General features: G+C 45.1%; 1 protein-coding gene across 2 annotated transcripts in view; it reads left to right on the top strand.

Annotated features, from left to right (window-relative positions):
* ATP10A (ATPase phospholipid transporting 10A (putative)) overlaps positions 1 to 23,762 on the top strand; it is a 281,162-nt gene extending 257,400 nt beyond the window's left edge. Inside the window, exons 18-21 of one of the 2 annotated variants that reach the window (XM_030201381.1) lie at positions 5,839 to 5,919; positions 7,204 to 7,308; positions 13,865 to 14,052; positions 21,219 to 23,762. In XM_030201381.1, coding sequence (XP_030057241.1) covers positions 5,839 to 5,919; positions 7,204 to 7,308; positions 13,865 to 14,052; positions 21,219 to 21,939 — 1,095 coding nt within the window. In that variant the 3' untranslated portion in view covers positions 21,940 to 23,762. Of the gene's footprint in view, positions 1 to 5,838; positions 5,920 to 7,203; positions 7,309 to 13,864; positions 14,053 to 21,218 lie in introns of those variants that run through there. The other variant, XR_003941956.1, reaches the window with a different exon arrangement.
* Positions 23,763 to 24,763: the final 1,001 nt, after the last annotated feature.

Raw genomic sequence — 24,763 nt, 5'->3', positions numbered from 1 at the left:
TGACCTTGTAAAGTGTGAGTTACAGAATAACAATCATGCTGCTTCACTTACAGGCATAAGTGTATCCTTACCCATGAAACTGCTGGTATTCTGTACATGTACGTGCTTAAATATTGGCACCAAGTTATTGCATTACCCTCTAGTTTTCTCCTGGAAAAAAAAGTAAAAATTGTGTGAAAAACCTAAATAGTCCATAGACAACAGTATGTATTAGTACTGGAGTCCTCATCAAAAAGATGAGTAAACTTACCTTGTCAGTATTTGAATTAGCAAAGCTGTCATTTAATTGTTGTTCTTCAGTTGAATTTCATCTGAATATGAGCCTGATTCCAACTATTTAAATTTGGTGGTATAAAGGGCTAGATTAATAGAATTAGAAATGAAAGTGCTACTTAATCTGTTTAATGTGTGCAGCATAATCCCCCTAATTCTATAAAAGTCGCCAAACATTCATGTGCAAATTTGGGTGCACCCATGCAATTAAATGGAACAATGAGCTAATTAGCACTGATAATTGGCTTTTTAATAAGCGATTATAGGCACTAATTAGATTTAATTGGCATTTACACTTATAAATTTAGGCATGGACTCCATGCCAACAATTTACACGTGATCTGAAAAGGGGGACGCAGAAATGAGAGGGTCATGAGCGGAATGGGGATGTTCCTAAAATTAACGCATGTTATAAAATCAGGCAATCAAAGGGATATGCAGCTAATGTAGGCATATATATTTGCATGTTTCAGTTGGTTCAAATGGCCACACCCAAAGTTAGGTGTAATTCCCGGGTGTCTGTGCTATTCTGTAAACCACGCCTAACTTTAAGCACGGCTTATAGAATAGCACTTTTTTCAGCACAGATTTTTTTTTTGCCATCAGATATAGAATCTAGTCCAATGTGCACAGCATCTCTGCATGCAGCACTGACCTAAGTACATAAGCATCGCCATGCTGGGACAGACCAAGGGTCCATCGAGCCCAGCACCCTGTCACTGACAGCGGCCAAAAGAACAAGCAATTTGTCCCGCCCATCCTAGAAATACTGTAGTCCCTTAATGTTGATGCCTTAATTTTGTTTAAAAGTACTACTGGTGAATTACAATTTATATACATGCTTTTTAGTTTGAAAACTGAATCTATATTTCTGTTTACTTTACTTTCCAGTGAGCAAGGTAAAAGTGTGCATGTGATAATAAATGCAGATACTCTCACCAGGACTATGCAGACACAGGAAAGTGGTCTAATAGCTGTAAAGTGCAAACTCCCAGTCTGCTAGTGACCTTCAGCAAATCACATTATCTTCCTGCACCTGTTTTTGGAACTAAATGGCATTTTGCCTTTCCCTGAGGCCCTTTTGGATGTTATATGAGGTATCAGAGTTGATAACCAGCCCAGTTGCACCAGAGATGATCACATGAATGTTTCTCAAATGCAGTAGTTCTTAAAAGTACTGTATATATCATATTTTCATGCATATAACGCGCCCACACATATAATGCGCACAAATTAATTTTTATTTATTTATTGGATTTATTTAACTGCCTTTATGAAGAGAATCACCTAACATAAAACTTACGATTTTGTTAACAACATAACTATAGTAAAATGACCAGATATAAACATAAATACAATAAGTGAGGTAAACTTGAAAACAGTAAAATGAAACCTAATAATAAGACTACCATGAAACAGGATCAAAAATATACACATTTAACAGCATTGAAGTTCAAATAACAGAGGTAGAATATGATGTCAGCATAATACTAATAAAACATCTAATAAGCATGCATTAGAACATTCAAATAACAGATATGATGCTAATCATTTTCTACAAGACAGTTTACCATATAGTTAAGGGACCAAGTGCAGATATATAGGTGGGTACAAGATGTGTGGTACAGAGTCAGTTGAGATAGGTCGATGGTTGGCTAAACTCAAGGCAAGTTCTTTGTACAGTTAAACTAGATATAAGGAACTGATCTAAATTACAGTGTGAGTAACAAGCTAGTCCAGACTGAGTGTATAGTCAGTCACCCTATGTATTAAAGTCTTGGGAGAAGAGCCAGGCTTTCACCTGCTTCCTGAAGTAGAGGTAGTCTCGAGTTATACGTAGCCCTTCTGGGAATAAATTATATAGTGTGGGGGCTACTCCTGAAAAGGCTTGCTGGCAGGTATCACATTATACAGTTTCCTTTGATGGGGATACAGATAGTGATGATCCTTGAGAGGACTTCAGAGGTCTCAAAGGTGTGTAATAGCTAACATTCTTTAAGTACTCATGGCCCATTTTGTCTGTGGGCCTTGAAAGTCAAGCACAGAGTTGTAAATTTAGCCCTGTAAGGTAAGCTAGTGTAGTTTTTACAGGAAGGGTGTGATGTGGTCATGCCGCTTGCAGCCTTCTATCAGTCATGCTGCAGCATTCTGAATTAGTTGGAGCTGATGGAAACTCTTTTTGGTTTGACTAGAGTACAGGGCATTACAGTAGTCTAGTCGTGATGTTATTGTGGCATGAACCACTGTGGTCAGATATGAAGAGAGACTTCGTAGCTGCTGTAGGTGACAGATACAGTTTTTAGAGTTGTTTGAATTTGTGGGATCAGAGTGAGTGATGAGTCTAATAGTATCCCAAGATTCCTGACCTGTGACTTTAGGGGAGGTTCATATTTCCTGAAAGGTATTTTGAAGTCAGGTGGTTGTCCACTCGTGTTAGGTACCCAAAGAATCTCTGTTTTGCTTGAGTTCAGTAAGAGTTTGTTGTTGTTTGCCCATTCCTGAGTTGCAGTCAGTTTACTCAGAGCTGTGGGTAGATCTGGTTCAATGGGTATGAGTAGTTGCACATCATCAGTATAGATATAGAATTTTATGTCCATTGACCAAAGCAGCTCATCCGGAGCCTAGGCTTGAGGTAGATATTAAATAAAATGGGAAACAGTATGGATCCTTGTGGTACCCCACAGTTTAGTGCCCAAAGTAATGATGTGCTGTTGCTGAACAAAACTGATTATCTGTCTGACAAATAGGATTTGAACAACATAAATCCAGTGCCACTGATACTGTTTCTGCCAGTCTTGTAAGCATGATGTGATCCACAGTGTCGAAGGCTGCTGAGAAATCCAGCAACACTAGTATTGAGGCAGATCCCCTGTCACAGTTTCTGTGCAGATCATCAAGAAGGGATACAAGAACTGTCCATGTTCTGTACCCAAATCTGAAGCCAGATTGACATGGGTCTAGCCAATTACTTTCAATTAGCCAGTTGTTGAGTTGAATGTAGAATGTCCAATAAGTTTTGCCAAGAAAGGAATGTTAGAGACTGGTTGGTGTTTTCAAGCTTGTCCTGGTCTAGTGAGCTTCTTCAGTAGGAGGTGCACCACAGCTCTTTTTAGTGTTGTTGGCAGCTGCCCTTCCACAAGAGAGGACTTAACACTTCTAGTGGCCCCCTTCAATGAGGCCTCTGCTCATGCCTTGTACTATCTTTGCTGGGTAGGGATCAAGAGAGCAGGTTATTGGCTGTAGACCTTTCAGGATATTTTCAGGAGCTTCCTCTGTAACCTGGTTGAATGTGTCCCAGATGACTGTGCATGGTGGGGAAGAGGGAGTGTCCTTTTCATTATCTGTGCCAGCGTCTCCCCTCAGCTGCCATTGGGCTTCCTGCTATCCACTCTCCTCTCTTACTTGTTTTGTAATCCTCTCCAGCAGGCACTCTCACAGGCAGCCTTACACTTTCGTGGGAGCCTTTCCTCCATCAGAGGGGGAGAGGGAGCCTGAAGGCAGCAGCTATGTAAAAAAAAAATCTTTTGTATAGCCCACGGGGGGTGTTATTATTTGTAAAAATGCATATAATGCCCGCATTATGGACTAGATTCTGTAAATGGTGCCAAAAAATTGGTGCTGAGAAATTTAAGCGCTGAGCTTTAAAATCCCTGGGAAGAGGTATGAAAGCAAACAGCCACATGGGGAAAGGACGGGGGAGAATCTGCTGGCTGCTGCTGCCCGCAGGGCTGTAGGAGAGTCTGGTAGATAAGATGCTGGAGCTCAGGGAGAGGAAGGGAAGATTCTAGAACTGGCATGGAAGGGGAGAGAAGAGACTCATGTATAGGTCGCTCTCCCTGACTTTTGATCTTAAAAATGGTCATAAATTTGTGACCTGTATGTGAGTATATATGGTTTATGACTGTTAACTGGATAAATGGCTTAGCCAACTCAGCTATCCCTGGATATTCAGTGGTACTATCCAGCAGAAGCGTAGCTAGGTTGTGATGCCAGGGGGAGCAGAGAGACATATATGTACACCACATAGGCGCACACACACTGCGTAGCTGCGACGGACTGCCTGAAAAATAGGTGCTGTCACTGTCTGAAGTCAGTTTGGGGGAGCGGTCGTCGCTGCCCCGGCACCCCACCTAGCTACGCCTCTGCTATCCAGATGTTATTGCTTATAGACTGCTTGGATGTTATCCAGATAGTGCTGGAGCTGTGTAAGTGTGGAGCTGGAATTTATCTGGAGAGTGGCGATATTCAGCCTGCTCTCCAGTTAAGGATCCATAATAAAGTTAGGTTAGAAATAAAGCTGTCCTGACTTTAACCGAAGAGCTCTCTGGATAGTGGTCTCAATAGCACTGCTCTCCGGATACTGATGGTGCTCGCTTCTCTATCCGGATATTAGCTGCTGGCTGCCAGGGACGTAGTCAGACACCCAATTTTGGGCGGGCCTGAGCCCAAAGTGGGTGGGTATGACAACCCCACCCCTAGTATCTCTCCTTCCCCCTCCCCCTCAATGACCTGACCCCTTCCCCCTGCTACTTTTAAACTCTTTAGCTCTTCGCTGGCAGCAATTCATTCCCCTTGCTTGCACTGGTTCTGAGCCTTCCCTCTAAAACAACTTCCTGGTCCCATGAACAGGAAGTTGCATCAGAGGGAAGGTCAAGGCTGGCGTGAACAGGAGGGAATGTGTAGCTGCTTGCTGCTGGTGAAGAACTAAAAGATTTAAAAGGTATTGGGAGAGTGGCATTAAGTGACACCCCCTAATCTTCTTGAGGGATAGATACTGGGAGTCTTTAGCTGGCGGGGCTTGGGGATCGCCACCAGCCTTATTGCTGTTGTGACACTGCTGGGTGGGGCCTATGCCCACATGGGCTTACCTGTGGCTACTCCTGTGATGGCTACAATACAGATATGGATGCAGAATATCCAGATAATCTTTACATCCTGTGGCTGGCATTTAAAAAAAAACAAGCACACTAACCGTGGCAGCTGAGTATCAGGCTGATATATTATTATACTGAACACGAGCCTTTCTGCCTTTTCAATGATAGCTCAAGGCAAGCCACATTCAGCCAGAATAAGTATTTCCCTATTCTCAGTGAGTTTGCGATCTACATTTTTGTACCTGAGACATCTAGATAATTATAGATAACAAATGTAATTTAAATTGCCAGTTGTTGTTATATCTGAAAGGCTGAATAAATCATATCTCTTTCTTAGAAAATAGGCATTAAAAGTTTTACTCAAGACTTTTTTTTTGTCTTGTCAGTTCCAGAGCTGACTTTCTGCTCCCATCATGATTTTTTTTCCCCCGTATTACTGTATAATTTTACCCATGGTAACATTTAAGGAAGAAATTGCTCCAGAATACCAAGGGGCTGATACGTCATGCATCTAAGCTTTTAGGTGTTTCATTATCAAACTATGAGCAGGAGCAGAATGCCTGCCATAGATTTGAAAAGAAACCCCCAGAAATCCTGAGTCTCCTCTGTCAAAGGCAAAGAGATATACTTTTAGAATTGTGGCGACAAAGAAAGTATTGCAAAAGACTTACTGTTTATGTCTCTCTGACAGGAATACAAACCTCAGATGTTTTGGATGAACATACTTGACGCTTTCTATCAAAGCCTGGTTTGCTTTTTCATTCCTTATTTCGTAAGTTGCCCTTTTCCAGAACTCATTTCATAGTCTCTAATAAGCAGATATTTGTGGAGTAATTCTATTACATTATGGGCCCACTAGGGACAGAGAAAGTACCTGTATATAACACAGTGGCATAGCCACGGGGGGCCTTGGGGGCCTGGGCCCCCCCTCAATTTGGATTTAGGCCCCCAAAGTCTGCTGGTTTGGCTGGCAGAGGTCCCCAAGCTCCACTAGCAGAAGCTTTCCTGCAGCAATATTCACTGCCCTGCTTCCCCATCCCTCACGGGCTTGGTTGTAATGAAATTGAACATGCATACTGGGGCAGGAATGCAGGGCAGGCAGCGTGGCACCGAGTATCACCACAGGAAGGCTTCTGATGGTGGAGTTTGGGCACCCCTGCCAGCCCAGGTATATGGGGTTGCAGCGGGAGCAGAGAGCAGCGGGGAGGTGGGGCAAAATGTGCTCCTCCCCACTTTGGGATCAGACCCCCCCCCAAAAAAAAAAAATCCAATATCTGGCTATCTGATATAATATGTGAACCGCTTTGATTGTAGCACAAAAGGCAGTATTGTATATAAAATACATTACCTTTACTCTTACCTTATAAGGAACTGCCTAGTTGTAGACAGTAAGGAGGCATGTAAATGGTATAATTTTAGTCATTTACATGCATGTGACCTTTCATAGAACAAGGGCCGCCGAGAGACAAGGCCGGGCCCGGGGCAAGGCCGTCCCGCTGCTGCCGCCCCCTGCCGCTGCCACCCCCCGTCGCTCGCCCCACCGCTGCAGTCCGTGGTCTCACCTGCCTGCATCTGATGTAACTTCTGGTTTCCGCGAGGGCGGGACACAGGGAGGAAAGGCCAGAAGGGAGGTGATCTGTGACTGCCGCTTCGAATGCAGGGAGCCCGGAGCCAACGAGGCAGGCAGGTGAGACCGGGGACTGCAGCGCCGGCAGCCTGACCCCGGCGCCAGGCCCCCCTTGGAGGCCCGGGGAATTTTGCCCCTCCTGCCCCCCTCCCCTCTCGGCGGCCCTGCATAGAACACCAACTAGCAGAAACTTATGCACCATGATTTTTGCTGGTGCCAGTGTGCATGGGTGGAGTTTGTGAAGAGTGTGGGCAGAGCACAGAAGTACATGCTTAAGTGGAGGCATTTACGGCTGTAAGGGCTGATGTAAGTGCTCACGCCTTAAATTTTCAGCACTTGCCCTAGTGTTCTATAAAGAAAAGTAGACACTTTTTTATAGAATAATTTTAAAATCGGTGCCATAACTTCATCTCATTTCCTTACATTTAGACCTACTATGACTCCGACGTAGAGTTGATTACGTGGGGAACACCAATCGTCACTTTGACACTCTTCACCATTATGATACATTTAAGTATTGAAACGAAGACATGGGTAAGAAATCTACGTGAAAATATTCCATCTATGGTGACGTACTTTGTTGAGGCACGTTTTACTGTAATTTGTGGGGAATCCCATTTATCATTTTCGTCACTCTTCTCTGTACCTTTTCTAATTCTGCTATATCTTTTGTGAGCTAAGGTGGCCAAAATTGCACACAATATTCAGGGTGCAGTTATACCATGGAGCGAATCAAAGGCATTATAACATTCTCATTTTTGTTTTCCACTCCTTTCCTAATCATTCCTAAAATTCTATTTGCTTTCTTAGCCGCTATAGCACACTGAGCAGAGGGTTTCAACATATCATCAGTGACGACACCTAAATCCTTTTCCTGGGTGGTGACTCCTAATATGGAACCTTGCGACATGTAGCTATAGTTTGGGTTCCTCTTCCCTATATGCACAACTTTGCACTTGCTCACATCTGCTATTTGGATGTTCAGTCCCCCAGTCTCTTTATGTCCTCTTACAATTTCTCGCAATCCTGTTGGGATTTAATAACTTTGAATAACTTAGTAGATGGCATAGATGGGTACCAGCTTACTGTTAATGATGTCACAGTGACGTAGTCTTTTGTCTGGGGAGCCAAAGCCACAATCGCCAAACTCAAGGAAGCGCTGCAGATGATCTGGGACAGCCTCCCACAGGGATCGATCAACAAGTCTGTCAAAAACTTCCCAAAGCGACTGAAGGCTGTGTTAAAGCTGGGGGTGGACATTTGAGCACTCACAATGACTATGAAATTCTGACACATTGTTAATTATATTGTTTGAGTGGCGTTATTTGACTATGATTTGAACATTTTGAACTTGCAAAAATCGCTAGGTAGTAACGCTAAAATGTCAGTAACAGCAACATAGTTGAAGATAATTATGTATTGTTTAATAGTAACACGTAAGTATGATGACTAAGTATGTAAAATTTCTAACTGAAATTCAAAGCACTTGCTGAGTGTCACTCCATGGGTTGGGTGAGCTCTTGGGACATCAGTGGGTTATGATGGTAATCTCCACCCAGGGGCTGGGTTCACTCCTACTGGCGGCAGGTGAGATGTCACTCCTGGTGCTGGCTGGAGGGTAGCCCTTAAGAGAACTCCTGAGGGCAGGCCCGGCAGAACCGGAACCTGGGATAGCTCTGAGAAGAGCCCTTGAAGGCAAGGCCGGAGTAACCGGGAGCTGGAATGGCTCTGAAAAGAACCCATGGGTGTAGGCCCAGCAGAACTGGGATCTGGGGTGGCTCTGAAAACAAGGATGCTAGGGCTAGGGCTGGACACAGGGACACTGGGGCTAGTTCTGAAACCAGGGACATTGGGACTAGGGTTAGAGAGAGGGACTCAGCTAGGCAGGGCTAGGTTAGGCTGGACAGGGCTAGGCAGGCAAGGCAGCACAAGGCTAGGCTGGGAAGGCAGGACAATGCCAGCAAGGCAGGGCTGATGTTGTGAAGGCAACGTGGGAACAACTCCGAGCCCTAAAATAGTCCTGCCGCTCCCCTTTGGTACTCCCAAAGGCGGGCCCTTTAAAAAACGGTGCACATGCCCAAGGAAGCCAACTCCCGCTGGCATGAAACAGAGATGGACAGGTGCCTGCAAGCACTGAAGACAGCAGCCTGGGCTGGACTGTGATAGTACCCCCTCCCCAAAGGCCCTTTTTGGCATGGTTTAGGTTTATGAGGATACAGGTGATGGAATCTTCTGAGGAGCAATGGGGCATGGACTCAGATCGCTGATTCCCAAGAGTTCTTCAGGTCCATAACCCTTCCAGGTGATGATGTATTGGAGGTTACCCTGCACTTTTCTGGAATCGAGAATTTTCTGGATCTCATATTCAGCATCTGGGTCCACAGCAGTGGAGTTTTGTGCCGGCGGGGTTCAGCTTTTCCATCACAGAATGATTAGTTTGAGAAGGGAGATGTGGAATGGTCAATTGGTAAGTGACAGGTCCCACCTGGCAGATGACAGGATATGGCCCAATTAAGCAAGGGGCACATTTAGTGGATGGAGTCTTGAGGTGCAAGTTCTGGGTCGATAACCAGATCAGATCTCCAGTGTTGAATTGAGTAGCTGGGTGCCTCTTTCTGTCCACTTGCCTCTTGTACCTCTCAGTGACTCGGATTAGGAGTTCCTTTGTGATCTTCCAGAGGCTAGTGAGGGACTCAGTAGTAGCCTCTGCAGCTGGTACTGTGGGTGTTAGAGGTACCAGTACTTTCAGGCATTGTCCAAACACAATCTTTAAAAGGAGATTTCCCTGAGAACTCACTCACATGGTTATTATAGCAGAATTCTACCCACGGTAACAGCTGTGACCAATCATTATGCTGGGAAGAAACATAGCTTTGCAAGAAGGGCTTCAAAATCTGTTTGACTCTCTGTTGTGCCAGCCCAGGTAAGGGAATAAAGTGAGCCATCTTCAGAACCAATCCATGATGACCCCCATATGGTATGAATCTGTCTGATTCTGGGAGGTCCATGATAAAATCTATGGTTATATGACTATATGTCTTCATGGTATAGGAGTGGAGGGAGCCCCCACGAGCATGAGTGGTGCTTGTGCTGAGAACAGATGGAGCAGGAGGTCAGGTAGTCCCATACATACTTTTTCAACTGTGGCCACCTGTAGGTTTGTGAAATGAGTTCCAATGTTCCCCGAACTCCAGGGTGGCCAATGATCTTGGTCTCATGTCCCCACTTGAGTACCCCGTACCGAAGACATTTGGGTAGAACAGAAACCAGCATAGTGGGGTCCAGAATGGTCTGGGAGTCTAGGCTCTCGTTGGTTGCTTCAAAGAACCGAGAAAGGCCATCTATGAATTGGGAGAAAAACAGGGACAATTGGGCCTAGCGGGAACTGAGCTTTTGGGCCTCTTGTAAATACAGGAGGTTCTTATGATCCATAGTGATGGTAAACAGGTACTTGGCCCTTTCCAGCAGATGATGCCACTCTTCCAGGTCCAACTTGATGGGTAACAATTCCCGATCTCCGATAGTATAGTTTCTTCCTGGTGGTGAGAACTTCTGCGAGAAGAAGGTGCAGGGTAACAGGTTATCTTGGTTACTTCACTTGAGAGAGGATGGCACCAGCTCCCATGGAGGATGTATCAACTTCAATGAAGAAGAGCCTCTCTGGCTCAGAGTAGCAGAGCACCGGGGCCAACATGGAAGGCACACACCCTTCAGTAGGTCAAAGCAGATAGCTGCTTCCGGCCAGTCCTGGTAATTGGCAGCCTTCATGGCTAGGGCCATGAGAGGCATGGCAATGGTGAAGTAGTTCTGGATGAACTGGCAATAGTAGTTGGCAAAGCCCAAAAAACATTGTAAGGCTCTCGACACCCCTGAAGTCGAGGCTAGTTCCAAATGGTGGACAGCTTCATTGGGTCCAGCCTTAGGCCCCGACTGAATATGATGTAGTCCAAGAACGGTAGTTCTTTCTGTTCGAAGATGCATTTTTCCAGTTTGACATGCAGGCGATTTTTCCACAAGTGTTGCAACATCTGCTTAACCTGTTTCCGTTGTTGTTCGAGCATCTTGGAGAAGATTAGGATGTTGTCCAGATAGACCAGGATGCAGTTCTGTATCAAATTTCAGAAAATGTCATTGACAAAGGTTTGGAAAGTGGCTGGGGCATTAGAGAGCCCAAACAGCATGACCAATTACTCATAATGACCATCTCTGGTATTGAAGGCTGTCTTCCATTCATTGCCTTTGCGAATGCTTATCAGATTATAGGCCCCCTCAAATCCAACTTTGTGAAGATACGGGCCCTTTGAAGGCGAAGAAAATTTTCAGAAATCAGAGGTAGTGGGTACTTGTTCTTGACCATAGTAGCATTCAGTCCACGGTGATCAATACAGGGTTGTAGGGTCCTATCCTTCTTCCCTACAAAGATAAATACATAGAAGGATGAATAAAGCTCCTTTGCAGTTTCTCCGCAATATAGGCTGACATGGCCTGGGTCTTGGGGATGGAGAGCAGATACACCATACCCCAGGGTGGCATCTTGTCCAGTAAAAGATCTATGGGACAATTGTGTTCCTGGTAAGCCGAAGAATTTCTGCCTGTTTTTTTTAGAGAACGTGTTGACATAAGCCGGAGGATGGTCTTGGGTGGAACCCATCTCTCTGACAACCAAGGATGCTGTAGGACCTATCGGATCCAGGCAGTGGTGCTGACAGGGCATGCTCCAGGCTGTTAATTTCCTGCTGTTCCAGTCAATCCTTGGGATGTGCTTTTGAAGCCAGAGGAGCCCCAAGGTGCCTGGATTTATAGATATCTGGAGAACGTACAGGACAATTGTTTCCCTATGGATCACTCCGATCTTAGTCATAGGGGCACTGTTCGGGCCTTGATGTGTCCCTAGATATTCCTGTACGCCAAGGAGACCGTAATGGCCTTGGGTAGCTCCTCAGTGGGGATGTTGTGATGACATATGAAGGCCTCATTGATAAAGTTTCCTTCATTGAAGGCTTCTATGGTGGTCCAGTTCCAAGGAAGTGGGGAGGAGGAATTGTGAGCAGGGAATTCTGATGGGAGAACCTAGCACTGTTTACTGTGGTAAGAGAGGCCACTATGCCCAAAAATGTCCCGACAAATCAGAAAACTGTCAAGCCTAGCCCTGGTTGGGGAAACAGTAGAGGCACAGATTCAGCAACTAGCATATCTGTTTCTCCTGCTCTGAGTGGATGGACCATTCTACTTGCATCAGCTCCCTGGAGTCACTCACTGTGCCATCTTTAGCGGGCATGCAGGGAGCGTGCTGGAAGCTAGGTGCCATGCGGATCATCCTACGAGAGGATTGCCATTCCAGATCCCACTCTTGTAACAGTATGTCTATCTGGTTACAAAGCTGAATGAAGTCATCCAGCATTGTAGGGAGATCCCATCCTACCAGTTCATCTGTAATCTAGGGTGCCAGCCCCTGCCAAGAACCTGCAACCAAACATTCATTGTTCCACTTTAATTCAGAGACCAAAATGCAAAACTTAATGGTGTAGTTGCCCAAAGTTTGAGATCCTTGTCACAGTTTTTTTTTTTTTTTTGTTACATTTGTACCCCGCACTTTCCCACTCATGGCAGGCTCTATGCGGCAGGCAATGGAGGGTTAAGTGACTTGCCCAGAGTCACAAGGAGCTGCCTGTGCCGGGAATCGAACTCAGTTCCTCAGTTCCCCAGGACCAAAGTCCACCACCCTAACCCTAAAAGCAGTTTGAGGAGCTCGGTAGCTGCGGAAGAGCGTGAGCTCTTGGGCTGCTGGTGGGATACGGTGGTAAGCTCCACAAAGGGGTTAGGTGGACTCCTACCAGCATCAGGCAAGTCATCACTCCTGGTGCTGACTGGAGGGTAGCCCTTAAGAGAACTCTTGAGGGCAGGCCAGCGGAACCAGGACCTGGGATGGCTCTGAGAAGAGCTCATGGGCGCAGACCCAACGGAACTGGAACCTGGGATGACTTTGAAAACAGGGACGCTGAGGCTAGGGCTAGAGACAGGGACATCGAAGCAAGGGCTAGAGGCAGGGAGTTAGCTAGGCAGGGCTAGGTTATGGTCACTATGGATCAGGTGAGAACTAGGTAGGGTAAGGCAAGACTAGGCTAAGCAAGATAAGGCTGAGTAGGGCCTTGTCTTGCTTAGCCTAGGACAGCAAGGCAGAACTGATGTTGTGAAGACAACATGGGAGCAGCTCCAGGACCTAAAATAGTCCTGCCGAGATGACTTCGGCAGGTTGTTCCCCCGGGTCCTCCCAGCTGCGAGCCTTTGGAAAAAAAAACCCCCAAAACTGCACATGTGCCTAAGGAAACTGGCTCCCACTGGCATGAGGCAGACGGGTGTCTGCAGGCGCTGAAGGGAGTGGCGCTGGCGGCCTGTCACTCCAACAGACCAACCTGGGAGCCCTCTGCTGAGGCCTTGAAACCCCTCCCTAACTCCTTTCAAGGCTTGCAGGAGAACCAGGGTGTGGGGCATGACCTGGACCATGACACTGAGAAAATGGCAAAAAAAAAAAAAAGTCTAGTTGGTTAAGGTTTTTTTTGTTTGTTTGTTTGTTTGTTTTTGCCTCATCCTGTAGAATTTTTTTTTTCTTACTTCCTCCTTCCACCAGCAGGCTTAGCATAACAAACAGGAATTACTTGCATGTTTGTATTCCATGAGATGTGATTGGTGATGTTGCTTTAGGGCTGAATTCCACCAAAATACTTTAGATATCCAGAGGGAGAATTGCATCCAAAATGTTCTTCCCCCCCCATGCTAATTGTAAAAGAAGATTTTCAGGTTAATACATATGTACTCATTATATCATAATGAGAAGAAATTTGTACAACACCGATGAAATGGATACTTAGAGATACTCCACTAGGGGTATGCATTTGTTAGTTCTCATTTGGTTAGTTAGTACGCCGTAAAACTTTTACTGTGTGGTAAGTTGATTGAAACGTGTTGATTGAAATGATTTGAACAAGCCTGCATGATTATTTATAGCTTTAAATCGTTTACACCACTTATATATTGATGTGTGCATTTTATTTATTTTTCATGTTTTGTAAATGTTGTTTTTGTCTTTCAGACATGGTTCAATGTGGCTTCTATTGTCTTCAGCATCCTTCTGTTTTTCTCTGTGGCTTTGATTTATAATTCATCTTGTCCAAGTTGTTCCCCTCCATCCAATCCATACTGGACTATGCAGAGATTAATGAAAGACCCTGTATTTTATTTGCTTTGCATTATATCACCTGTTGCTGCATTATTACCCAGGTATTTAATAATTATGTTGGTTTTTATTTTGTTGATATAAACAGTGTAATGTGAGATTCTTTGAGTGAAAAAAAAATGTCCTCCTATTTGTTTTAAAAGCACTTCCATATAATTTCATTGAGTGTCCCCTGGTCTTTGTACTTTTTGAAAGAGTGAAAAATCAATTCACTTTTACCCATTCTACACCTCTTCATACGGGAGGAATTCCATCCCCTCTATCATTTTGGTCGCTCTTCTATGAACCTTTTCTAATTCCGCTATATCATTTTTGAGATACGGCGACCAGAATTGAATGCAATACTCAAGCTGAGGTCACACCATGCAGCGAAACAGAGACATTATAATATTTTTGGTCTTATTTTGCATCCCTTACGCACAAGCAATGCGACTGGATCAATTCATTCCTTCTTGTCATTGCACACTGGTGGGCCTGTGGGGGAGGTATAAGGTCTCTGAGCTGCACAGGGATCCACTGTTTGATGTGGTTATGAAGCATGCAGTAGGCCAGAAAGATGTCACACACTATGCAGGAGTGTAGAGAATTCCTCCCCACCCCCCATCCAACTGTGCAGTCACTTGAAGTAGGATTTTAATATACCAAATGTCCACTCTGTGACAGACCTGGTCTTCCTGTGGGCCTTATTCTATCTCTCTTCTCTTGGGCCCTCAGGGTGAACTTTAGGGGTCCTAAGAGGATAAACATCTGTCACCTCCAAGGGAAAGAGAAGAGGCTACGTCAGTGCCAATAAATCTAATGTAATGGGGATTGATAAATCAAAGCCTTGGTGATTCTAGATGCTCACAGGACTAGTTATTGCAGGTTAGTAGCTGAAAGGTTGTGGGTGGGTGTAGTGAGCTCACCAAGCTGCCATCCCCCTGTGATCTTGTCACTCTCAAAGCAGTCATGGGTGACAGAATGTAGGTATCATGACAAGAGCCTGAGTTGCAGGCACACACATTCGTTATGATGTGTGGGACATTACAGACCACCTGCGTATTAAGGGAATGATAGGACTTGTTCATATAAATTGCCTCCTTGCCAGCAGGTTGTCTAATGACAATGTGTGTCTGGGTGAATGGCCCCTAATACCAATGGGAAGTGTGCCAACTCAAAGAATTCTGTCATAGTTTGGTGTTGCTGGTTCTTATGCTCAGGGAAAATAATGTATTGAGTGTCTCTCCTGAGAAAGGCCTATAAAAACCTAGCTATGCAGCATGAAGTGGCTGGCTGGCCGATGCCTTCTGTTGCCCCAGAGAGTGCCTGGAAGGTCTGGTGGCCAAAAGTGCTATGGCTGTGGTGACCTTCAGCTACACTGGCAGGGCTTGTCCCCTCCATGCACTGGGCTCTAGGTTCTTGTCTAGCTGATTGCACAGGTACACTATGGTCTCCTTATCAAATCTGAGCCTACACATGCACTGCTCCTCTGTCAGATGCATGAACTGGGTTGTGGACCTTTATACTTTCTGTATGGGGTCCTTCTTCTTTTCTTTTCTTTTCTTTTGCTTCACTTTCCTGCAAGGAAGAGTCCATAGAAGCAGTTCCCTCCCCCCCCCCCCCTACACACACACACACTCACTCTCTCACTCACTCTTAGCTAGTTAGAAGCCCTGACTATTCACTGAGACACCAACCAATGATCTAGGTCAGTCATTCCCAAACCTGGCCTGGGGAACCCTAGTCAGTCAGGTTTTCAGGAAATCTACAATGAATATGCATGAAAGAGATTTTCATACCAAGGAAGCAGTGTATGCAAATCTAGCACATGAATATTCATTGTAGATATTGTAAAAACCTGACTTGCCAGGGTTTCCACAGGACAGGTTTGGTAATCACTGCTCTAGGTCAAAAGAGACATCCTGTCTGCCATTTATCATATACACTTGAAAATAAACCTATTTTAGTATAAACAGAGCTATGTTCTCCCCCACCAAAAGGGGGAAAATTATTAACTTGCTCAAGGCCTACTGACTGCTTCAGAGGGGACAGAATTCTAAGCTAGACTTCACACTGACTTCAAACCAGGTTCAGGTCAATAATAATAATGGAGTGGAGGAGTGGCCTAGTGGTTAGTGCAGTGGACTTTGATCTTGGGAAACTGAGTTCGATTCCCACTGCAGCTCCTTGTGACTCTGGGCAAGTCACTTAACCCTCCATTGCCCCTGGTATAAAATAAGTACCTTAATATATGTAAACCGCTTTGAATGTAGTTGCAAAAACTTCAGAAAGGCAGTATATCAAGTTCCATTTCCCTTTCCCTTCCCTAATATAATTTGCTTCAAATCCTAATGTTAGATTGCAAATGACCAAAGTTGGTGATGCCTCAATCTACTAGATAATTCATATCCTCTTCATGCCTCTGCTTAAGTTTGAGTGTGGACAGATTCAATGACTTGATCAAGGTTGGTCTGTAAGAAAGAAAGCTAAAATCTTAGATTAGTACAGTAGCTCTGTGATATGACCTCTGACCCATAGAGTCAGTGGTGTAGCCAGAAGGCAATTTTTGATTGGGCTAACAGGTTGGATGGGGTGGGCACTAGAGCTGCCAACTTTTTGAAAGAGAAAAAACAGTAACCTGATGCACCCATGCTCTGTCCCTACCCAACTCCATGCTCGACCTTTGCTTCACTCCCAATAACTTCAATGAGGGTAGCAGGCTTCAGTAGCTGCAGGCCAATTGAGAGCTAAGAGAAGTACAATAGACTGCACTCCAGCCCCATTGAGCCAGGGTCCTCCAACACACATATGGTATTGAAGCCAAGCACATTCCGCATCCAGAGAAATATAAAGATGGCACGTGCCATGGATGGCAACTAGGGCAATTTGCTTGGTTCCCTGGCCAGAGAAAGCCCCAAGCCTGCTGGAAGCTGAAGTCGCAGCCTGGTAATGGACTTTGGGATCCTCTCCTAGATTTCTGCCCTGAACCCCAGCCATGTTTAACACCAGCTCTGGCAAGATGTACATTCCAAATCTGACACATTATATTCACAACATAGAAAATAAAATAATTTTTGTACCTTTTTGTTGTCTTGTCATTTTATTCTTCAAATCATATTGGTCCCAGTCTCTGGTTTCTGCTTCCCTCTGTCTTCCAGGGTTTCCTGTCTATTTGACATTTCTTCTTTCTCCATGTCCATCATCCATCTCCCATCTATGTTTCTCTCTATTTCCTTGTCCAGTATCTTCCCTGTGTTCACATCCCTGCATCCAGGGGCGTATCTGAAAGTCGGCGGTAGCAGGGGCCGAAGCCAGAATGAGGGGGCACATTATAGCCCCCCGCCGCCGCCACCATTTCCGACCCCCCCCCCCCCCCGCCGCCTTCGCCGCCGCCATTTCCGACCCCCCCCCTGCCGCCGTGGGTACCTTTGCTGGTGGGGGACCCCAACCCCCACCAGCCGAGGTCCGCTTCCTCCTGCCGCTGCGAGGTTTTTTAAGTTCTTCATCGGGATTCGTCTTCCGTCACTCTGTGCTGCTGTTCAAAGAAGCTGCTAGCTGAATGCAGTTTCGGACTGAGTCTGACGTCGCTGCTGCACGTTGTACATGAGTCTGACGTCCTGCACGTACAACGTGCAGCAGCGACGTCAGACTCAGTCCGAAACTGCATTCAGCTAGCAGCTTCTTTGAACAGCAGCACAGAGTGACGGAGGACGAATCCCGATGAAGAACTTAAAAAACCTCGCAGCGGCAGGAGGAAGCGGACCTCGGCTGGTGGGGGTTGGGGTCCCCCACCAGCAAAGGTACCCACGGTGGCAGTAGGGGGGTCCAGGGCGAAATCTGCGGGGGCCCAGGCCCCTGTGGCCCCACGCAGATACGCCCCTGCCTGCATCCATCATCATTCATCTGGGCACATATGCACCCCATGCCCAGCATCTCTCTTCTGTGTTCCTATTTTCCCCCCTTGTCTGGTATCTCCCCTCTGTGTCCATATACCCCCCTCTCCAGTGTCCAGCATTGTATGTCAATTCCATATCCCCCTCCCACCCAACCCCTTGTCAGGCATTTCCCCTCTGTGCCCATATGCCATCCCCATACAGCATCTCACATTTATGTTCCTGTCCCTATGCTCCTACCTAATGCCCTTCATCTCCCTTCTGTATCTGTACACCTCCCTATGTCCCCTTTCTCCCTCCTCCACACCAATGTATTTCTCTCCTCTCTGACCCCAACCAACTTCTTTTCCTCTCTCTTCCCTTCCCCTTATGCATCTGGCTGTTTCTCCCACTGTAGCTTCAGCATTTGACCCCCCTCTTCTGTTATCCCCTTGTCCAGCATCTCTCTCCCTTCCCTCTAACCCCTCCCACTTCCATAAGTCCAGCACCTTTCTTCCTTTGCTCTAGCCATCCTTGCAGGTCCACATCTCTCTCCCTTCCTTTCAGCCATCCCCTGCATATCCAGCAATGCAGCACATCTCTCCCCTCCCTCCATACCCCCTTACAAATCCAGCACCTCTCTCCATTTTATCCAGCCCCCCCCCCCCCCCCCCACGTGTCCAGCACCTCCCTTTCATCCAGGCCCCCTACATGTCCAGCACCTCTCCTTCCCTTCAATCCCCTGCATATCCAGCACCTCCTCTCTTTCCTCCAGCCCCCTGCACATCCAGCACCTCTTCTCTTTCTTCCACCCCCCCTTCCCCCCCTTGCATATCCAGCATCTCTCTCCCTTCATCTCCTCTTGTAGGTCCACATCTCTATCCCATGCCTCCAGCCCTCCCCTACATATCCAGTGCCTCTTCCCCTTCTCTACAACCTCCTGCATGTCCAGTACCTCTCTTCCTTCCCTCCAACCCCCTGCCCCTCGCAAGTCCAGCACCTCTCCTTTCCCTTCAGCCTCCTCCCATCCCAGAGCCAGCACCTCTGTGTCTTCTTTACCCCCAACCCCCATGTCCAGCACCTCCTTGTCTTCCTTACCCCCCACCCCGGCAAGTCCAGCACCTCTGCGTCTTCCTTACCCCCACCCCCCGCAAGTCCAGCATATCTCCCTTCCCTTCAACCCCCTCCAATTTCAGGCCAGCACTCCACTGTCTTTCTCACCCTGTCCTATCCCTGCCGCAGTGCTTGCATTTAATGCTATTGGCACAGCATGGCAGCAACTCACAGGCACGACATCCTGCTCCGGGGCCTTCCCTCTTCCATGCTCCACCCTGCGTAAACAGGAAGTTGCATCAGCGTAGCAGAGGAAAGGCCCTGGAGCTGCATCTGTGAGTTGCTGCCAGGCAGTGGCGAACGAAATGCAAGTGCTGCGGCGAAGATGGAAGAGGGTGAGGAAGACATGGAGGTGCTGGAACTGTGGGAGGGACTGAGTCCGGCTGAAGGGATGGTGGTGAATCTTATGTGGCTGTAGCTAAGCCCATCTGTTCATATCAGTAATTGTTTTGCTTTGTGATTTGAATCAAAGCTGTTTATTCAGGTCTTGCAAATAATCATTAAATTATAATTTTTATATGTTTTTGCAGTATAACTCATGGTTTCTTTTTCAGATGCCTCAGTAGTATATGCGTAAATCCCTGTATAAAAGAAATAAAAAGCCCTATGCTACATAGAACATAGAGATCAGAATTGAGATATCCAAGTTGGGACTTGTTTAATTGCTGATGTAGAGTCTTATCTGAAATACATGCAGGACTGCACATGTATTTGCTAGCACGTGTGGTGGGAGCAGCCATTTGAGAAATCTACACATTGAAGAAATGAACAGCAGGGAGCTTCCACATGGACAGAGTTGGTTCAAGGGACTGTGGTACCCAGAGCCAAATTTTATATTGGCACCGCCTCCATCCACAACCTTGTATCTCTTCCTCCACTCCCCTCCCCCCAGAAATCCAGTACCTCCCTCTCCATTTCAAGTCTTCCCCCTCCCCCCCCCCGGCTGGGACAGGTGAGGCGCTAGCTCAGGGCAGTGGTGATTAAGGATGCCAAAATCCTAGTCCAGCATCTATCCCTCTAGGACTCTGAAGGTAGATCAAACAGGGATTTTGGTACCCCTTATCACCAGCACCCTGAGCCAGTGCCTCACAAGCAATGGCAAAGTTACAACTTCCACATGTAGTTGACCCATTTTACAAACCTACACATGTGAATGCCACCGATTACTTAGCAAGGCTGCAATATTAATCTGATTTTATTCTGGAGGTGAACAAAAACTACATGGAAATGACTGTCTTAATTCCTTGTGTAAAGTCCTGGTTGAAACGAGCACTTCTGTAAACCTGCTGTTGGACCTTTCCCCCTATTTTCCCCTTGTTAAATGGTGAATGAATGTGTAAATTGTCGCCCTGCCTAAACTGTGCCTCCTTATAATCACTACATAGTTTAAATATCCTTATGTAAATAACTTTCTAAAATTGGATATTACATGTGTATACAACATACATGTGAGATCATGTCTTTACATGAGAATAAGAACATAAGTGTTCCCATACTGGGACAGACCGAAGGACCATCAAGCAGTACCCTGATTCCAACAGTGGCCCATCCAGATCACAAGTACCTGGCAAGATCCTGGAACAGCAAAGCAGAATTTATGCTGCTTATCCTAGAATACGCAGTGGATTTTCCAAGTCAATCTTAATAATGGCTTATAGACTTTTCTTTTAGGAAATTAGTTTTTAAACCCTGTTAAGCTAACTGGTTTTAACATGTTCTTTGGCAATGAATTCTAGGGTTTAATTACTCATTGAGTGAAGAAATATTTTCTCTGATTCATTTTAAATTTACTACTTATTAGCTTCTTTGCATGCCCCCTAGTCCTAGTGTTTTTGGAAGAGTAAACAAGCGATTCACATCTAACTATTCCACTCCACTCAGTGCCCAAGTTTAGGTCTGGTATTGACTTGTTAATGTAGATGCTTAAGTAAGACACCTAGCACTGGTCCCACCTGATATTGCCCCACCCTTTGGACACCTAAATTCTAATGTTCAGCCTACTCAGTTTTTAAAGGAGCAAAATTAGGTGTCTAAGTTTGAAAATTATTATTCGTTTATTTAAAGCCCATTAATCCACCATTCTGGGTGGATTGCAATAAAGAAGTAGGATAAAATCCTAATAAGAAGTCACATGCACAAAGTAGCACAAAATTGTTCTATTATCTGACAGAGATCTTTCTGAAATGGAAATTGCCTTGGTTTAATAAAATGTTATCATGTGTTTCATATATGGTTTTTCTTTCCAGATTTCTGTATAGAACGCTTCAGGGGACACTTTTCCCAACTGATCTTCAGCTTGGACGTCAGTTGATGAGATCCTGCCCTGAAACCCACAGTCAGATTCTGAGTAGGTTGAATGCAAGAGAAGATCTCAATTTTCCACAGCATCTCTTTTCAGAGCACTTACTAAAGACACTTGGGTCCAACATAGATGATTCTTTCAATAATTATAACCAGAACATTCCTTTCAATGAATCTCCACGGATTGAGAAACCTGCTTATCTACCAAATGTTTCAAGAGAAGAGACAGATCTAGGTCTTGTTGCCTTTCAACATGGTGCTATGTTATGCAAAGAACATGAAAAATCTACAGTGCCAGCTAGTCATCTGTATTGTCGAGATAATTCTCTTATGTATAATGAAAGGATGCACTCTGCTTCTGAGTTAGAGTTCCCAGTTTTAGAAGAGCTATTCCACTGGAAGCCTGGATTGGAGACTTCTGACTTCACTTTAACAAACTGGGTAAAGTCAACTCCATTGTTCATTGACTTAGGAAGATCCCTTGAACATTCATCGAGCACTTTGCAAACTGATCCGGAGGACAATACTTTTTTGACTGGTGCCTCGCGTTTAGACAATGACCTATATAAGTCAAGAAACCAGACTTCAAAGTGCAACCAAAAGAATATTAAAGGGATCACTGCTACTTGTATGAATGATGAAACTTGTGAGACAACTATTTTATGACTCAGAGTACTATTTATATATTTTATATTTGCACAAAGGCTTTATAGTTAAATTACATAAAAAGCTTTGAGAGCTGAAGCAGAAAATCCAGAGGTACAAAATATTTTTATAAATTATAAGTACAAATGATTAAAATCAAAGCTATAAAATATAAATATATTTCAAAACAGCTTTTGTATTTGTTTTACTTTTTGTCAAATTATTCTAAAAAGATGCCTGATTGTTTTTTTCAGTTCATCAGCAGAGTGAGTGCTTCAGTGTTAATATTTATTTTTCTGTCATTTTCTTCTCTGATGAAACCAACAAGTAACAGTATTGGCTGGATTCAGTAAATGGTGCTAAAAAGTGGGCGCTGGAAAAAATTTAAGGGAAAAAATTACAGCGCTATTCTATAAAGGGCGCTCAAGGCTGATCACTTAAAAAAAATAGCACTTTGCATATATTCCGGCATCCAACTTTGGGGGTTGAGGACTTACGCCAACTGAAACCTGATATAGATCCTGGCACGCAACCTGTGTACAGCCCCCAAATTCTGTAACACTATGCATAATTCTATGGAGCGCTACCTTTTGGGCTGCACATGAGAGGATTTGGGCGTGAATCTTCATAGAATTGTGTGCTGCCAAATCCATGCAAAAATCCAAATTAGTACCAATTAATCTTTATAGTTGATTAAGTCAATTATTCATTGTTAATGGCTCATTAACTAATTGCTCGTGGATCTCAGGACCATATGCAATTTGGGGCACTCAAATCTAGGTGCAATTTAGAGAATCCAGCTGATAATGCCTTATAAAACAGTAGTCTCGTGTAAAAGTATGTTGAATTACACAGTAATAATGTAATTCTTAATGCGGTGTGTGAGTTAATTGGATTCTTCAATGGGACTTTGTGCAGAAGCACCAGATTTCTGAAAAGATAATGTGAGTAATCAGAAAACAGAGAGGATGAGGTTTGATTTATAAAGAGAGTAAACAAACTTGATATATGGACAGGGCAAGAGAAGGTAATCTTATCTATCTTCTCTCACCGACCTGTGTACCACATACCACATGTATTGTCAAACCTACTCATTGTTGACTACTCATCTGCCTTGGTTAGACAAATGTCCTAACTGTAGAAGTGTCCACTCTGGTGCTAGCCTTAACTTATGGGAATATGGATCTGCCATCCAGAAATGGTAAAATCTTCTTCATTCATGTATGATCACTGTGAACAAAATATGTACCTAAATATACAGCCCTTCTGTTCTCTAGGAATAAACAATTGGGTCAATATTTGAAAGTGTTTACCTGAATAATAGCATCTGCTATCTGGATAAGTGCTGCTGACCACGATATTCAGAGACAGTAACTGGATAGAGCCTCTCTGCACTATGCATATATTGCCATTGCAGAGCCAGGATACTTTTAGAACATATCCAGGTAATGCTGCTGAAATCACTGCAGAATGCTCAACGCTATCTGAATAGTGCCAGGGGGCTCCAGGATTGAAGCTGAGAATTATCTGGACACCAGCGATATTCAACACTCGTTTCTGGATGACTTAGGACAGAAAAAATCAGCAATCCTAATTTATTCAGATTGTTACCTGGACAATGGCACTGAATATCAACATTTTTTGGATACTAGCAGTGGCAATCGCTGCCATAGCCAGATATTCCATGCCGATTTTGAGGTATTGGCTAGTGCCAAATATTCTTAAGCACCACAGTCATGCTGCTTAAATATTGACCTGTATTCAGGGCTGGTTTTGCACCATTTTTGGGTTGTCAACCTTCATAGAAAGGATGCTGTCCATAATGATATGTATGTGCCTTAAGATTAAAACTCCATATACAACAAGAGTCTTTTTTATTACTTAGGTTTTCCCTTCCTATTTAGATGTTACACCACACGGGGGGGGGGGGGGGCAAAAAAATGATTTTCCTGTTTGGTGATGTCTCTAGGTATCCTCTGTTGTTTTGTGTTACTTAGGTGGTTATTGTAGAAGCTCTATTCTTGTTTTGGACATCTGAAAGCTGGCATTTACACAGCCATATTGCATGGACATCCAGATCCCAGTTTTGTAAAGCCAGGATATGGATGTCTAAAACTGCAGTATATCCTTATCTAGGTGTGTTTTGAGTGGGGCTAGAGAGCAGGGGCGTAGCCAGACTTCAGCGGGAGGGGGCACATTTAAGCCCCCCCTGGCAGCGCCGACCCTGGTGCCGGTGCCCCTCCCCTGTCCCTTTCAACCCCCCTCCCGCTGCCGCCACCATTCCCCTGCCACCGCCAGGTACCTTTGCTGGCGGGGGTCCCCAACCCTCACCAGCCAAAGTCCCCTTCAGTGCCGGTCTCTGAGTCCGGCGTGCTCGCTGATCTGGATTCTGTTTCTGTGAGTCCTGACGTCAACGTGCAGGATGTCAGGACTCACAGAAACAGATTCCAGATCAGCAACGTGCTAGAGACCAGCGCTGAAGAGGACTTTGGCTGGTGGGGGTTGGGGACCACTGCCAGCAAAGGTACCTGGTGGCGGTGGGAGAGGGTTGGCGGCGGGAGGGGTGAAAGCAGGGGGCCCTTGCCCCCATGGCCTCAACTAGCTATGCCTGCTAGAGAGGGGCAAAAATAAGGACATCCAACTCCAATTTTAGAAGGGGGAGGGATGTTCATGTCCAAAAAGATGGATGTCCGTTGAAGGAAATAAGGAAAATCACAGTAGGTATTTTTTGTGTACCTGGAGGGCAGCCAGTTGCTCTAATCATTAGGCTACTCCGCACGGATGTCTGTTTGCCCATTTTATAATATGGATGTTCCTCTGTGTCACAAAGACACCCATGTCTCTT

Source organism: Microcaecilia unicolor, chromosome 4, assembly GCF_901765095.1.
Source record: "Microcaecilia unicolor chromosome 4, aMicUni1.1, whole genome shotgun sequence".
NCBI lineage: Eukaryota > Metazoa > Chordata > Amphibia > Gymnophiona > Siphonopidae > Microcaecilia > Microcaecilia unicolor.
Note: the sequence above shows the minus strand (reverse complement) of the source record. Positions and strands in the feature narration are given on the sequence as shown.